At 61.4% G+C, this 14180-nt stretch overlaps 1 protein-coding gene across 1 annotated transcript in view; it reads right to left on the bottom strand.

The window, feature by feature from the left end:
• Positions 1 to 6622, bottom strand: part of TNS1 (tensin 1) — a 53491-nt gene extending 46869 nt beyond the window's left edge. The window contains exon 1 of the mRNA XM_027879618.1: positions 6490 to 6622. Coding sequence (XP_027735419.1) covers positions 6490 to 6516 — 27 coding nt within the window. The 5' untranslated portion in view covers positions 6517 to 6622. The remainder of the gene's footprint in view (positions 1 to 6489) is intronic.
• Positions 6623 to 14180: the final 7558 nt, after the last annotated feature.

The following is a 14180-nucleotide window of genomic DNA, read 5'->3' as shown; positions in this document are numbered from 1 at the left end:
AGGTAGGGTTCATGCCCATCCCTCCTCTGCTCTCGGCATGAGGAAGTTTGCAGGCTAAAAATGCTCCTCTGGCTGGAAAAGGAAGAAAACTGGGGTGCCTGTATTTCCCTGTCCTAGGGGATTCTATGATTTCTATATAGGCTTGTGCTCATGCGACACCAATCGTTTCATCCACAGGAGACACCAACCCAGGTTGTATGGCACTCTCTCATCCCAGAAAGGCAGTTTTATGAGGACTGCAGGAACATAAAGCTGTTTTCAGCTACTGTCCCTCTCTCAAGTTTGGCTCAAACATGCCCCCAGTTCAAGGAGAAGAGGCAAGACCCTGACCCAGTCAACAGACCCCTTCCTAAGAATTCCAGCTCCTGACCTAGAGGTGCAGGAGCACCCCTCCTGCCCCACAGGACTGGTGAGAGTATCGCACTTCATACGGGACTGTGGCAACCCCCAGAACCACCACCATCTCAGCCCTCAGGGATCCCTGCAGGGGGGACCTGCACACCCCTGGTCCAGGCTTTGCCTTGCTGTGGCAGACACAGCAGCCTTTCTTCTCCCCCTCACCGGTGTTTGCATTCCTGCCGGCTGGCCCCCGCCGCTGCGACCCCGCCGCCCGGCAGCCCTGCCCAAGAATGCGAGGAACGAGGCGCAGCAGGGCTGCCGCCCACCCCACCAGCCCCCCACGGCCCCCCAGGTCGCAGCCCCATCCCTCCCAGCAGCCACATCCCACGAGCCTTGAGACCCAAGTTTTGCCAAGCAGAAAAATCAGTTTCCCAGTGAACAAGACCCTGTGGCCATGAGTGATGGGATTCCCTGATGTCTCATAAAGGGTTGGGCACACCCTGCAGCCTTCCGCTGGAGAGCCGTGATGGGCTCCCTGACTCATCGCCAGCTGTCACTATACCTAGAGATACTTGATACCCTTTAGATGTCCAAGACCAGAATTAAACGCCTGGCTGGCAAAACCCTGATAGTTCTCAGCCATGCCACCACAGGGTATGGTAGCCCATGGGATCCCTCTTCCACCTAACCCTTCCAGCTGCAGCTCGGGGACTGACCTCTGCACCACATATTCCCGACAGGACTTCAGCACCATTTCACAAGCACTGAGCGAGGCTGGAGGAATGCAGACATCCACCACGCACCCAGGGATGAGACACCTCAGAGCCTTCTCCATGCTGCAACCCCCGCTTGCACCTCCCTCCCTCAACACCTCCTTCTTCTCCCTCCTCCTCCCTCAGCAAAATAACCCCTGTACCCGTGGAGGTGCCCAGGGCCATTGCCAGGTCCTGCTCCAACTGGAGCATCCCCGTGAGTTATAGCCCCAACCTGCAAGATGCCAGCAGGGCTGGGGGAAAACAAACCTCCATGGAGGGGCCCTGCGATTCAGGAACAGGCTGGATCAGTGCAGTAGTGGGCGCGCTGGGGTCTCCCCAGCTGGGCTGCCGGAGCCGGGCGAGTGCTGGCCCACGGCCCACAGCATGGCCCGTCTGGCTGCCAGTGGGTGATCCAGGCCCATCTCTGACGCATATCCCTTCCTTTGGGTGGCGGTTTTTGTTTTTCCCTTCCCCAGGAGCTCCGATAAACATTCCGGAGCCGGCTGATATCCGGGCTGGTGCTGACCCTTACAATGCCGGGAGCAGATGCAGCCACCTCAGCTACCTCAGCCACCTCAGCCCTCACAAAGACCCCAGTACACCATAGACTCTTCCCATGGTCAGGCACTGAGATGCCAGCAAGCCTGCCTTGCTGGTGTGGTCAGAGCTGGAGACGTGCTGTCAAAAGGGACACTCCGCATCCTGGACCCTCCCAAAGTGAGCCAGTATCACGCAGGCACAGCCCTCATTGCCCCACTACTCAGAAGGGATGTGGACCCTAACAGAGGGAAGCAAGGCACCCTAGTCCCTTCAGCTCTGGTAGGGGTTCCCCTGCCCAATCCACTCTGTGGGCTGAAAATGCAGTTGCCAAAGAGGGTGGTGACTCAGTGGCCAGATTGGCATCCCATGGAACAAGGCTGAGCAGCATCAGGGCCAGCTCAGCCCATGTCACCCCACCTCATGGGGTCCAACAACACCCCTTGAGGGATCAATTCCTCCCTAGCAAGTTCACCTCAGCTTTGTGCCAATTACGTCCCAGCTGGGCTGCAAATCACCTTCCCATGCCCCCCCACGACTCTCTGCTCACCCCAAGACCCTGCACCAGGCAAGCAGGGGCCCAGGGACAGCCATGGACCACAGCAACTCCCTCAGCCATCCCAGGACCCTTCCCCTACTTTGTAGTCCCTCCAGCCCTGCCACAGCCACCAAGCCCTGCCAAGTCCCATTTTAGCCATGGTGTGGAGCAGAGTGTGAGCCACCATCAGGAACCTCCCAGCAGAAGACACTTTTTAAGTGACAGGTTGGGACCATCAAACTGGGGATGTTGGGGAACATTTTTCTCTCTCCAGCACCCCTGTTCCCCCCTTCCCCATGTGACAAGCCATAGCATCCTTCCCCCCCATCAGGCATAAGGGACCACGGGGTGCAGGCTCTGGCCACCCCCCTGCCCTTCACAGGGGTCAGATACCTCCTGCCTACACCACGTGCCGCCTGCTCCTGCCCTCACATTTTTTGCAGCTCTGGCAAAACTCCTGTTTATGCAATACGTCCCCGGCAGGAGGACGGCATGTTTCCATCCACGCCCGCCCCCTCCCTCCCCCCACCCCCTCCGCCCCAGCTCCACCCTGCCCAGCACAGCCCCGGTGTGCCAGACACAGGACAGCCACGCAGAGCCCCACCCCTCTGGCACGGGGGTCCGGGGGAGGAGGCGGCACCCCAGCACCACAGACCCCTTCTGCCCCCACCAGCACTCAGGGGCTCTGCTGCTTTTGGGATTTCTCCCGTCGGGTGGGGATAACTGGCAGATGCACCAAAGGGCCGGGGAGCGGTTTGGCCAGCAGCTCAGGGTGAGTCAGACTGGGCTGATGCTGGGGCACAGAGGTCTCATCGCTCCCAGGCTTCCCTCTGAGAATCCTCAGCCCGCCCTGCAGCTGGGACAGGGACTGTGACTGTGCCATCCCCTCCATGCCTGGATGCCCGGCAGCCCCCGTGCCAGGGCAGAAGCCAGCAGGTTGCCCTGCCCCTGCATTGCCCAAGAGACACAGGGAGGATACCAGCGGACAAAGAGCTATCCAGGGATGTTCCCCAAGCTGGGACAGATGCTATCTCCTCTGTCTCTTCCTTGGTATGTCCCCAAGGAGCCGCCCTGTGGCCCATCCCCGCCAGGAAGGCGGCAGCAGGATCAGGACAGAGGTTACCCGGTACATATAGCCCTGCAAATCAGGGATGAAATACCACAGAGGACACCAGCTGTTCCACCTCACAGTGGCCCTGGGGGCCACCACTAGCACCCCAAGGCACTCTGGGACCCATGGCACACTGGGAGTGTGATAGCTCCCAGCAGCCCATGGATGGCCTGGCCAGCAGCCCTGGCACAGGGATATGGGACAGGACAGGGAAAAAAACATACAGGGAAGCTTCAAGAGGTTGCGATGGAGGCAGCAGCACCAAAATAGCCCTGGTTTCAACCCAAATAAGGGCAGGTCCCGGCTTCGGGGCGGTTTGAGCAATCAGCCCCAGTGTTGCCAAGTGCAGCCTAGGGGAAGGGGGAGAAAGTAGCATCCTTGAGGTTATTTGGAAGGAAAAAGGGGTTTTCAGGGGTCAGGAGGGAGACAGAGGTGCCTCCACATAACCAGGACAGGGTCTGGTCCCACTCCGCCTGCAGGGACTGGCTCAGCACGGGGCTGGCCACAGGCAGGGATATGCTGTGCTCCAGTGCCTAAAAAGGCAACATCTGGAGGCAGCAGGTCTGGATCCGGCCCCGCAGGCCAACACGCGCCTGCCTGGCTCTGGCCCCACAGCCCCAGCCCAGCCCTGCCCTGCTCTGCTCTGCTCTGTCCTGCTCTGCCACCAGCACCCACTCATGGGTGCTGCCACCTCACTGTGGGAACACCCCTCACTCCAGTCCTGTGGGGACCCCACAACCAGCGTAAGGGAGAGCATGGGGTCACTGCCCCCTGCACCAGCATGCCCCAAAGGAGAGTGCAGGAATCCCCCCCCATCCCCTCATCAACTCCCGAGAGCCAAATCGGACAGCAGGATTGGCCAGGGAGCAACTCCGGTACCAGGGATTGGCCGGCAACAGAGTAACAGTAGGACCACCTGGGACAGACTCTGCTGCAGGGGGGCTCACCAGGACTGCTCCACGAACAGGTTGTTACATTGGATCGGCCAGTGCGTGGATTCTTACATGTGACTGGGCAGCAATTAGATTCTCACCTAAGGCTGGTAAATGCATGGATTCTCACACAGGATTGGTCAGCACTTGGATTCCTACATGGGATTAGTTACTGCACACATAGGATTGGTCAATACATTCTGACAGCTGAATGGTCAGAGCAGTGATTCCCATGCAAGATTGGTCAGAGCAGTGATTCCACCACAGGATTGGCCAGTGCACAGATTCTCACATGGGATTGATCAACACACGGACTCTGACATGGGTTTGCTTGGAGCATGGTCATTCCTGTGGGATTGGCCAGCACACAGAACTGTCAGCAGTCTGTGCCCCATCCTGAACACAGTGTGATCCTGTCACACAGATCCCCTCTGCCACAGGCTGGTGGAACATCAGGCAAGCCCCTTTCCTGTGCACAGAGACCCCACTGCAGGCTTTGGGCTGCCTCACAGCATCAGGGACACCTGCCAGTGCCCACAGGTCTGTGACCCACATCGAAGGGGTGGTTAAGGTGCCAAAATAAGCCCCGGCTGCCCCAGGGGATCTATGACCCCACAGCACTGAGCCCACTTGTGAGGGAAAGGTCCACGGCAGATTCAGTGCTGTACTCTCACCCTGTGGGACAGAGATGAATATGCTGCCAGGAAACTGAAATGATGTGCAGCACCCCCAAAACTGGTGTCCCCCATCTGTAGTGTTGAAGAGGTGAGGGAATAGGAAGAGGAAGTGGAAGTGGAGCCACTTCCTCCTCCCCAGGGACTGTACTGTGGGGCTGCTCTTTTCCCAGTGTCCCAGCATCCAGTAGGGAAGCTCCAGTGCTGATCAGGGGCTGCCAGCACTGTGATGGGATGCCCTGGGGATGGGCTGCAAGAGGCCAGGGACCAGACAGAGGTAAAGAAAGCAGGAGAGTGGCCCAGAGCCAGGAGTAAATGGACCCCTCAAGTCAGGACCCCAAAAGTAAGCCCCAAGACTCAGCACCTTCCCCAAGGCAGGCAGCAGCCCCACAAAGCAGCACCCTGCCGTTTCTGAAACAGATCACTAACGACGTGGCTTCGTTAGAAAGGGTGCCGGCTGGAGGCTCATTTTCTACAGATTCACTTTCCCTGGGGGTGGCTTCAGACTCAAGGCAGGATATACTTTGTCCTCCCGATACCACCACACTGAAGGTACAAGAGGTGCTTGCTCGATTAAACCCCAAAACCCCCTAACTCGAGGTGCCATGAGTACCCAGGGGGCACAGCCACTGTCACCCACTGTCCCTGCCAGCTGTCCCAGCACTCACACCGGGACCACGGGTCCCACACTGGGGCTGACGCCAGTGCTGAGCAGGCTCAGGCGCCCGGGAACGGAGCACTTCTCTTTTTTTTCTTGTTTTCCCCTTAAACCGAAGCGGGCTGATGCCTCCCTCGCTCGGCCGTTTCCTCTCCCAGAAGCACAGCCCAAAAACATCTGCGCCGGGACCTGCCCTGACGGAGTTAACCCTCTGCGGGCCCGGCGGCGCCGAGGGGCCGGGGATCCCTGCCGGGGGGATACGGCGCGGGGGGGCTGGCAGCCGCCGACACCTCGCCACTCATTAACCCGGGGTTTAACCATTGACGGTTCCGCGGCGGGACGGGGCAGGGGGGTTAACCCGTGGGCTGCCGGGGTGTCCCGGCCCAGGGGCTGCCCCGACCGTGTCCCCCTCGCCGGGGTGACAGGCACCCGGCATCGTCCCCTCGGCTGCGGGGCGGGAGCGGGGTGCCGGGGGCGGACCCCGCTTTCCCGCGCAGCCCTCGCTCCCCAGGGACGTGTCCCTACGCACTTCGCGGGGAGCGAGGGGACGCAAACCCCAGCGCCTGCGTGTCCCCCTCCGGGGCACTCTGAGAGTCGCCCGCCACGGCGAGGCGGGGAGAGGGGCACGGGGGGCACGGCCCCCCCGGAGCCGCTCAGAGGTCCCAGTCGGCAGCAAAGCGGTCCTCACCCCCTCCCCAAATCATCCTCCCTGCGAGCACCGCATTGCCCCTTCCAAAAACCCCCGACCCCCCAGACCCTCTCTGGTGACCGACAACTGCGGACCCCCCAACACGGGGGGGCAGCACCCCCCCATCCACGCACCACCCCATCACCTCTCGGATATCGCGCGTGGCCCCCGCCCCCTGGAGAGATGACACCGCCTGCAGCACCCCCCTCCTGTCCCGGGGGTGTGGGGACCCCTGTGCCCTCGCCGCCCGCCCGTACCTGGTTCATGACGCTCCCGAAATCCATCCGGGGTCTCGCCTGCCTACATCCGAGAGGGACGGCACCGCAACCTCACCTGGCCCGGGGGGCGCGGGGGGCGGCCGCAGGGGCCGGGGGGGGCAGGCGGGAGCCCGGCGTCGCCCGGGCGGGCAGGCGTGAAAGCAGACTGCAGGCAGAGCCCCCCTCCCTCCCCGGGCCAAGCCTGGAGAAGGAAGGAAGGAAGGAGGGAGGGAGGAGGGAGGGGAGGGAAGGAGGGGGAGAGCCGAAGGCTTTCGCTCCCCGCAAGCGGGACCCCGGCGATGGCGGGGCGCAGGGGGGTCCCGCCGGCTCCCCGCTCCCCTCCGCAGCCCCGGGGCGGCCGGGGGCTGGGGAGCCCGGGGGCGCCGGCCCCGGCCCTGGGGAGGAAGGGGGTCCCGGATGACTTTTTCCACCGCTCCCCTCCCTTCCCTCGCTTCTTCTCCCTCTTTCTTCTCCTCTTCCCTCTCTCCCCAGCTGCACGGCGCGCTCCAAGTCCGGCCCCGCACCGCTCCCCTCGCCTCCCCCAAAAACGCCCTTAAAGGCAACCGGGAACCTGACTCGAGCAGCTGGCCCTGGGATGGGGGTGCCGGCAATTGCACAGACGACCCCCCCCAAAAAAAAAAAAAAAAAATTACCTCCCCCACCTCCCCCTGTGAACTCCTCGCACCCCGTGCCGAGGGGCCACGGCGGGCAGCGGGCACAGCGGGGTCGGGGCCTTATCACCCCGCGTGACGCCACTGGCGTCCCTGTGCCCTTGGCGGGGGGGTGGCAGGGACCGGTGTGTGGGGCCCTTCTTGGGGCATGCCTGGCACCCCCTGGCACAACTTGGTCCCCCCCTGCCACATGGGGGACAAAGTGCCCAACAGATGGTCCTCGGGTGTCCTGCACCCCCAGTGTTGAGGAGGACGTGAAGATTTATCAGCCCAGCTCTCAACTAAAAAGCAAAGCCAAAATGCTGGAAAAGTCCCATCTGTCCTTCAGCATGTGGAGCCACGCCAGTCCCCCCTTGCCTGTCCCAAACCTGGAGTGTGCCCAGCATCCCCCTGGCTTTCCTCCCGTCTCCCTTCCTCCTTCTTCCTCCTCCTCCTGCTCAGGGGCTGCATGCTTCTGGATGGTGCCCTGGTCTCCCTGGCCGCCCCTGGGGCAGCCCAGCACCAGCCTTGCTGTACTCAAGTGCAAGTGCTGGGAAACCCCTGGGCAAAGAGGGGAAGCCCACCAGCAGTGGCCCAGAGAGTGGCAAGTTGGCCAGGGAGGCAGCGAGCCAGGCACCCGGCCCAGTGCTGTTGACATTTTCTCACCCAACGCCTCCCCGTTCCTGTTTGCGTTTCCGTCCTCAAGCCGTGGGCTCAGCCAAAATGCTGGAGCTGGCTCCGCCGGAGCGGTGAAGGACCCCAACACTCCTCCTACCTTGCCGTCCCCCTCAAAAGTCACCAGGGAGGGGTTTTCAGCAAAGGGTTCTCCCTTTGCAACCTTCCAAAACTCCTGTATAGGGCCCCATCCCTGAGTACACTCCGACTCCAGGAGAATCTTCCCAGCCCCTCCATGCCTCAGTTTCCACAACAGCCCAACATTGCCATGGGATGGGAACACCAACAGGCACTGTGGAGCCTTCCCACTGCCAGCACCAGAGCCCCAACATCTCTGGAGAGTACCTCCTCACCCCCTTCCCAAGCAAGCACCAGCACCTCTGCCCTCCCTAGCACCCAAGGGAACAGGGCCAGATCCCAACAGCCACTACTCTAGGGACAAAACCCTATGGCCAGAATCCACTGACATCCCTAAACAAGTCCCACCAGCACCACAGCCCACAAAAAGCAGGCATCCCAAAAAGAGAGGAGTGCTGCAACTAGGATGGAGGTCCAATGAACATCCTGCACCAGCGGAGCACAGCTTCAGACTGCAGCTCAGCTCCAGCACAGATCCCAGAGCCCCAGCTCCTCGGGAAGCAGCCACAGGATGGCTCCCAGGCCCTGGGAAACACCAACAGCGGAAGAGCTAGGGCCAGATGGGAAAGTATCGGCAACTGAACAGGATGGAAAGGAGTGGGTGAGCAAAGGGCACTGATAGCACGTCGTCGCTGTCCTAGTCCCTGGGGCAATGACAGGAGCTGTACCCTGAGGACATGACGTGTCTCGCTCACAGAACACAGCCAGAGAAGTCCTGACAACATCTCTGAATTCCAGCCACCAAAATACCTCCCAGAGCCATTGGGTCAAAGTGCCAGTGGGAGCAGGTCCAGCATTCGGCAAACTGGCTGCAGTGAGAGGGTCCTCCCAGCACACCCAGACAAACCACCCCCCATGTGAACCAGCTCCTCTGCAACCCAAAACAAACACCCTTAAGCATCACCACCACAAATGGCAGCAGAAGAAGGGAGACCTGGGGACAAGAAACCCAAGTGGGGGTCATCTCCAGAGATGAAAGCACACAGGAGATGAAGCCGCCCTGTGGGGTCTGTAGAGCCTCTCTTGAGCCAGATCTTTCATCTGTTTTGGGATCAGTGCTGTCCCCTTGGAAGGAGCTGGGGGTCCCCAGGGTCCCAGCACATTTTCCAGGGCAGGTCCCAGAAGAGGTGACCATGGTGGGTACAAACTGCTCTGGGAAAGGAAAAAATCACTGGGAAATGAGGCAGGCCTGGACTCTGCCTCCCACCACGGCAGGGCTCTGGGAAGCTGGATGCAGTCCTGGGAGCTGCCGAGGAGGGAGGCTGGTGGTCTCTGCCGCCCCAGATGACACCTCCCAGGCCAGCTCTGGCCAGTGCTCACCAGTGCAGCAAGTGTGGCCAGTCTCAGCATCCATCTCCCCTGCCCACCCTCCCTGTGCAGCACCCGGAGGGTGCAGACAAGGGCCCCAGCTCCTCCGAGCAGCCGAGCCGACCCCCCACAGGAGCTGAGAGGCCGAATATTTGGGCAGTGACGTAAAGAAGGGGAAAAAGGAAAGAGGGAGGGGAAAAAAAAACAGAACCCCCTCCAGGACCTGCTGCACAAACACGACCTGGCACAGCACTGGGGCAGGGCTGATCCTCACAGCCTCCTATCCCTCCACCCTGGCTGAGCCCATGCCAGGGCCAAGGACACATTCCTGTACTACTCCTCCCTCCCCCCCCCCCTGCCCCTTCCACTCTGTTGTGGAGACCGGGGTGCTGTTAATTACCTGTCCCAAAGCACTGAGGGGGTGGCTTTGAATAGGGCACTGGGGACAGGGACTGCAGGGGCAGCTTCTGTGGGAGCAGTATGTCACCCCCTCCACAGCACCAGGAGGAGGCAGAAGTGGCTGGGGTGATGAGCAGGGGCCAGACAGCCACAAGTCCCATAGCAAGAGCCTGCCACAGCTGGGACAGGGATGTCCCCTCCTTGCAGTCCCTGTTCCTGGCACAGCCACTGGGAGCCTGCAATACACCACCTGGCCATGCCCCCCCAACACTACCCTGACCATGGCACAGCTGCAGGGTGCCCACCAGCACAAGTCAAGCCTGCTCAGAAGCCTGCCTCAGTTTCCCCTCCTGGTTATGACTTTCTTCAGAAGCAGGGGCTTCTTCCCCAGCGCCAGCTGAGGGGGTAGCACATGCCCTTCACAACCACCACACACTCTGCCTCCCACCACCATCAAGGGCCTGTCAACACCGTGGGCACTGGAAGCGATTGCTCTGTCCAGGACATGCCTCGCTGCCCAGCCCTGGCCCTGCTCCAGCCCCTGGCTTAATGATGGACAAACCCGCCCCCCTGGAGTCCCATCGCAGGGGGCACTTGAAAAACAAGCCAGGCCTGGCATGGGGCCAGCAGGGATGGATGGCACTGAGCTGGGAGTACACACACATGACCCCCTGCTTGTGAGCAAGCACAGTTGTGCACACAGATGGATGTTCTTGCATGCACATGCATTTCCCTGCAGCTCATGTACTCGTGCATGCAACTGTGAGCACCCACAATCATGCACACAGAGTCACACACACGTCCTCACGTGCACGGACACACACATACTCACACACGAGGCCCAGCAGCTTGGCATGGCTCCAGTGCATGCTGCCAGCTCCCCAGGAAGAGACACTGGGGGACAAGGCAGCCCCTAGACCCCTTGGCCCCCTGCTAAGTGATGTGCCTCAGTTTCCCGCCTTGGCACAGCCCAGCACTCCCAGGACCAGTGGTCCCTGGTGTGGCAAGCAGGGCAGGCTGGAGCCTCGCCAGGCTCTGGGGCTGGCACAGGCGCCATTTCCCAGAATCAACCACCAGCAATCGCCAGCCGATTCGGCAGCCAAACACCACAGCACTCCCTGTTCCCCAGCCAAACCATCCGTCATGGGGCCAGCTCCCGCTACAGGGAGTAGGATCATCCCCCCTCTTTCCTCAGACTCTCCAAGCAGCAGCATCCTGGCAAAATCCAGCTGCAATCAGAGTGAGGGCATCCCAGGGGACAGGGACACTCACAGGACACCCCTTGATATGGGACACGCCTGCACGGCCCCACTTCCCAGAGCATCCTTGGGTTCATCCCTCCATCCCGGCCAGGAGAGCAGTGCCACCAACAGATCATGGCTGTGCCACCACGGGCACATGCCAACACATAGGCTCACCCACGCCTGACCACAGCCACGGAAAGCACTGCACCCCACACCATGTTCCCTGCCTCCAGCCACCCCCTGGCAGGGCTGTGTGACTCAGTTTCCCCACTTTTCAAAGGAAGTTACACCCCCCTGCTTTGAGCAGGCAGTTTCGATGCAGGGAGGGAGGGAAGGGGGGCAGGCTGTGTGGGGTCACATTGTCCATCCATTTGACTGCCCTTCTCAGAGAGAGGGAGGGAGGTTTGCTAAGCGAGGAAAAATCCCTGAGTGGAGGCGCCGGGCGCTAGAAGGGCCTTACATGGTCATGGGAACAGCATCATGCCTCCCCAGCTGATGTGTGTGTGGTTGTCCCAGCCCCCCCACAACTGGGCATCCCGCCAGCATCACTGCCACCACAGGGCAGTGGGTCCCAGCACTGTCCTCCCACTGTCCTTCGGGCAGGGTGGAAACCCCAGGGGTACAGGTCACTGCAAGGGCCCACCCTGGGACAGTTCTGCCTGCTCGCTGCCTTCCCAGGAATACGGCACTCACAAGTACCTGAAAACCTCCCTTGTGTCCCCATATAAACCCCAGTGCCCCCCTCCCCATATCCCCATCACACTTAAGGTACCCCTGGCACCCCAGACTGGTCACCTCCAGTACACCCTTCACACCTCATCCACACTCCCATCTCTCCCCTCTCCCCATCTCCCCCATATCCAGTCCATTTGAGGTTTGTAAGCAGGGGCTTTCCCCCGAGCTGGGCCAGGAGGCAGCTAAACAGGAGCCAGGCGCATGCTGGGGGGCAGAACAAGGAGCTGGAGCAGATCCCAAGGGGTACATATAGGGATCAAGGAAAAGACACTGCCAATAGCATGGTGGGGCAGACTCCAGGGCCAGGAGACACCAGAACCGGGGACCTTGGCAGCATATCCAGGTCAGGAGAAGAAAGCATTGTGGGGTGCAGCTGCCAGCACTTTGGGGGTGAATCCATCTTCCTTTCCAAAGTATCCTGGAGGTGCAGGGGTTAAACATGAGGGACTTCAGGTATACAAGAGGCCATTTTTGCTCCATGCCAAGCCCCCTCCCCACACGCACCCTCCCCGGAGACCCTACAATAACAAGCCGGCCTGTGAGTCAGCTGGCCACTTGCCCAGCCGGAGGAGCCCCTCCCTGGGCGCTGGCCCAAAGGAGCTCTGCAGAAGGCCCCTGGCCCTGGCCCCATGCACGCTCCCCCCCAGCAGCACACCCCTCAGCTAGCTGGCCTCACCGAGGGGGCTCCAGCTTCCAGCGAGCGTGGGAAGGGTGATGGAGGCTAATGAAACACAGCCGGCCGCGGAAGCGAGCCACGGGCTGCTCCTGCGCACAGGCTGTCCAGATGCTGGGACCCTGGCATAAACCCTCTCATTGGTGCACAACCCCCTCTCAGACATCAGAGAATCCCCACCGGGTGCACACTCAGATACACACACTTCCCGACACTCCCTCCTGCCTGGAAACCACTGGCAGATGCTCCCTGCCACTGCCTGCTATATTGCGGGCATGCCCTCAACCACACGCCCCTCTCACCTCTCCCCACAGCACACCAGCAAAGCCACCTCCTCTGGTGTCAGCCCCTGGCATCTTTGGCACATAGTTCCCAAGGTGACACGGGGTTGTGAGATGGCCCAGAGCTGACACAGGGTCCTGGGGCTGGCACAGACCTGCCGGGCTGGCACAGACCGACCCACCTTTGCTCTGCCTACTCTGAGCCCAGGATGCCAGGTTGACCCCAGGATACCCCACAGCCCCCACCTCCCCCAACACCCCAGCCAGGGCTCAGTGCCAGGGCTGCTCCCAGCGCCTGCCCTGCACCACCACCCATACTGTGCCACCCTGCAAAGCCCAATGTGTGCCTGGCCCCTGGCACAGTTCCCCCTTTTCCTCACCCTCCCTGCCCAGCCGGGCACGGGCACAGGCACGGGCAGAGGCATGTCCTAGCCTACGCTGTCTGCCCGGGGCATGCCAGCCTCTTCCCGCCCAAGATGCCAGCCCCAGAGACAGCTGGCACACATGCCTCCCCAGGGATTCAGGAACACGCAGCCTCCCCTGCCCCGGCAGCACCATGGTGGGCACTGTGCCCACCTCCAGCTCCCTGGAGAACCTGGGTTGCTGTAGGGTCCCCCTTCACCACCGGCGCAGCAGCTGTACCAACAGACACTACCGGGCATCCTTGGCTCCACTGCCTCCTGCCAGCAAGATCCGCCTCCGGCTGGGTATCGGGAGAGGTTCTCAGCCTGTGTGTGTGCTGCTGGCAGCACTCGGCTGTGGCGCATGGCACCCACGTGCAGCAGCACTCACCCTGGCAAAGGGCACCCCACTCCAGGTGCTGGGGCAGAGATCCCTACTGGCCCCTTCTGAGAAGGGCTGCACCCTAAAACCCAGCCTCATACACAGACACACAGGTGCCATCAGGGGCTAGGCAGCAGGGTTGCACTGCCAGCCTCACCCACCAGTGACACCAGTGCCACCGTGACCATCCCCCAGTCACCAGCTCATCTGGGTGCCCATCCGATGAGGTCAGCTGGCACAGACCATGGCAATCCCTCTCCGAGTCCCCCGCATTCCTCCAGCAGGGGAGAGGCACACCTCGGGGCACCAGGCTTACCTTAGCTTGGCACTTGGTGTGGCAGGAGAGCTTGCAGCCTGTGGAAGGGAGAGGGGGGAGGTTAGTGGGAACAGGAGAGGAAGCACTGCCACAGGTCAGCCCATTGGGCACCCCACAGGGGTGGGCAGGAACAAGGTGGCACTCCATGCTGCAGGACATAGCGCACCTCGGCATTGGGCACAGGCTGCTGGAACATGAACACGTGCATAGGGACACTCACACCTTGCACACATGTCCACACGTTCTGGATGGCACCAGCACGGCGCAGCACCACGTGCACACAGGATGCAGCACTCAGGCACACACCCATGGGCACACAAGCCATCTCCCCCGTGCCAACGTGCCAGTGAGCATGCATGTGTGCAAGCCCCAGAGCCCAGAGGTTCATGGCGCAGAGGGAGGCCGTGCACAGACGCGTCTCACGAGGACTCACATGTACACCAGCACGTATGAGAGCACCACAGGGGTGCTGCCAGTGCCTGTGCCACC

This window comes from Empidonax traillii, unplaced genomic scaffold, assembly GCF_003031625.1.
Source record: "Empidonax traillii isolate 1590-97213 ecotype Southwest subspecies unplaced genomic scaffold, ASM303162v1 scaffold5:size3517227, whole genome shotgun sequence".
Classification (NCBI taxonomy): Eukaryota; Metazoa; Chordata; class Aves; order Passeriformes; family Tyrannidae; genus Empidonax; species Empidonax traillii.
The sequence above is the reverse complement of the archived record's forward strand: the minus strand, read 5'-3'. Positions and strand labels throughout refer to the sequence as shown.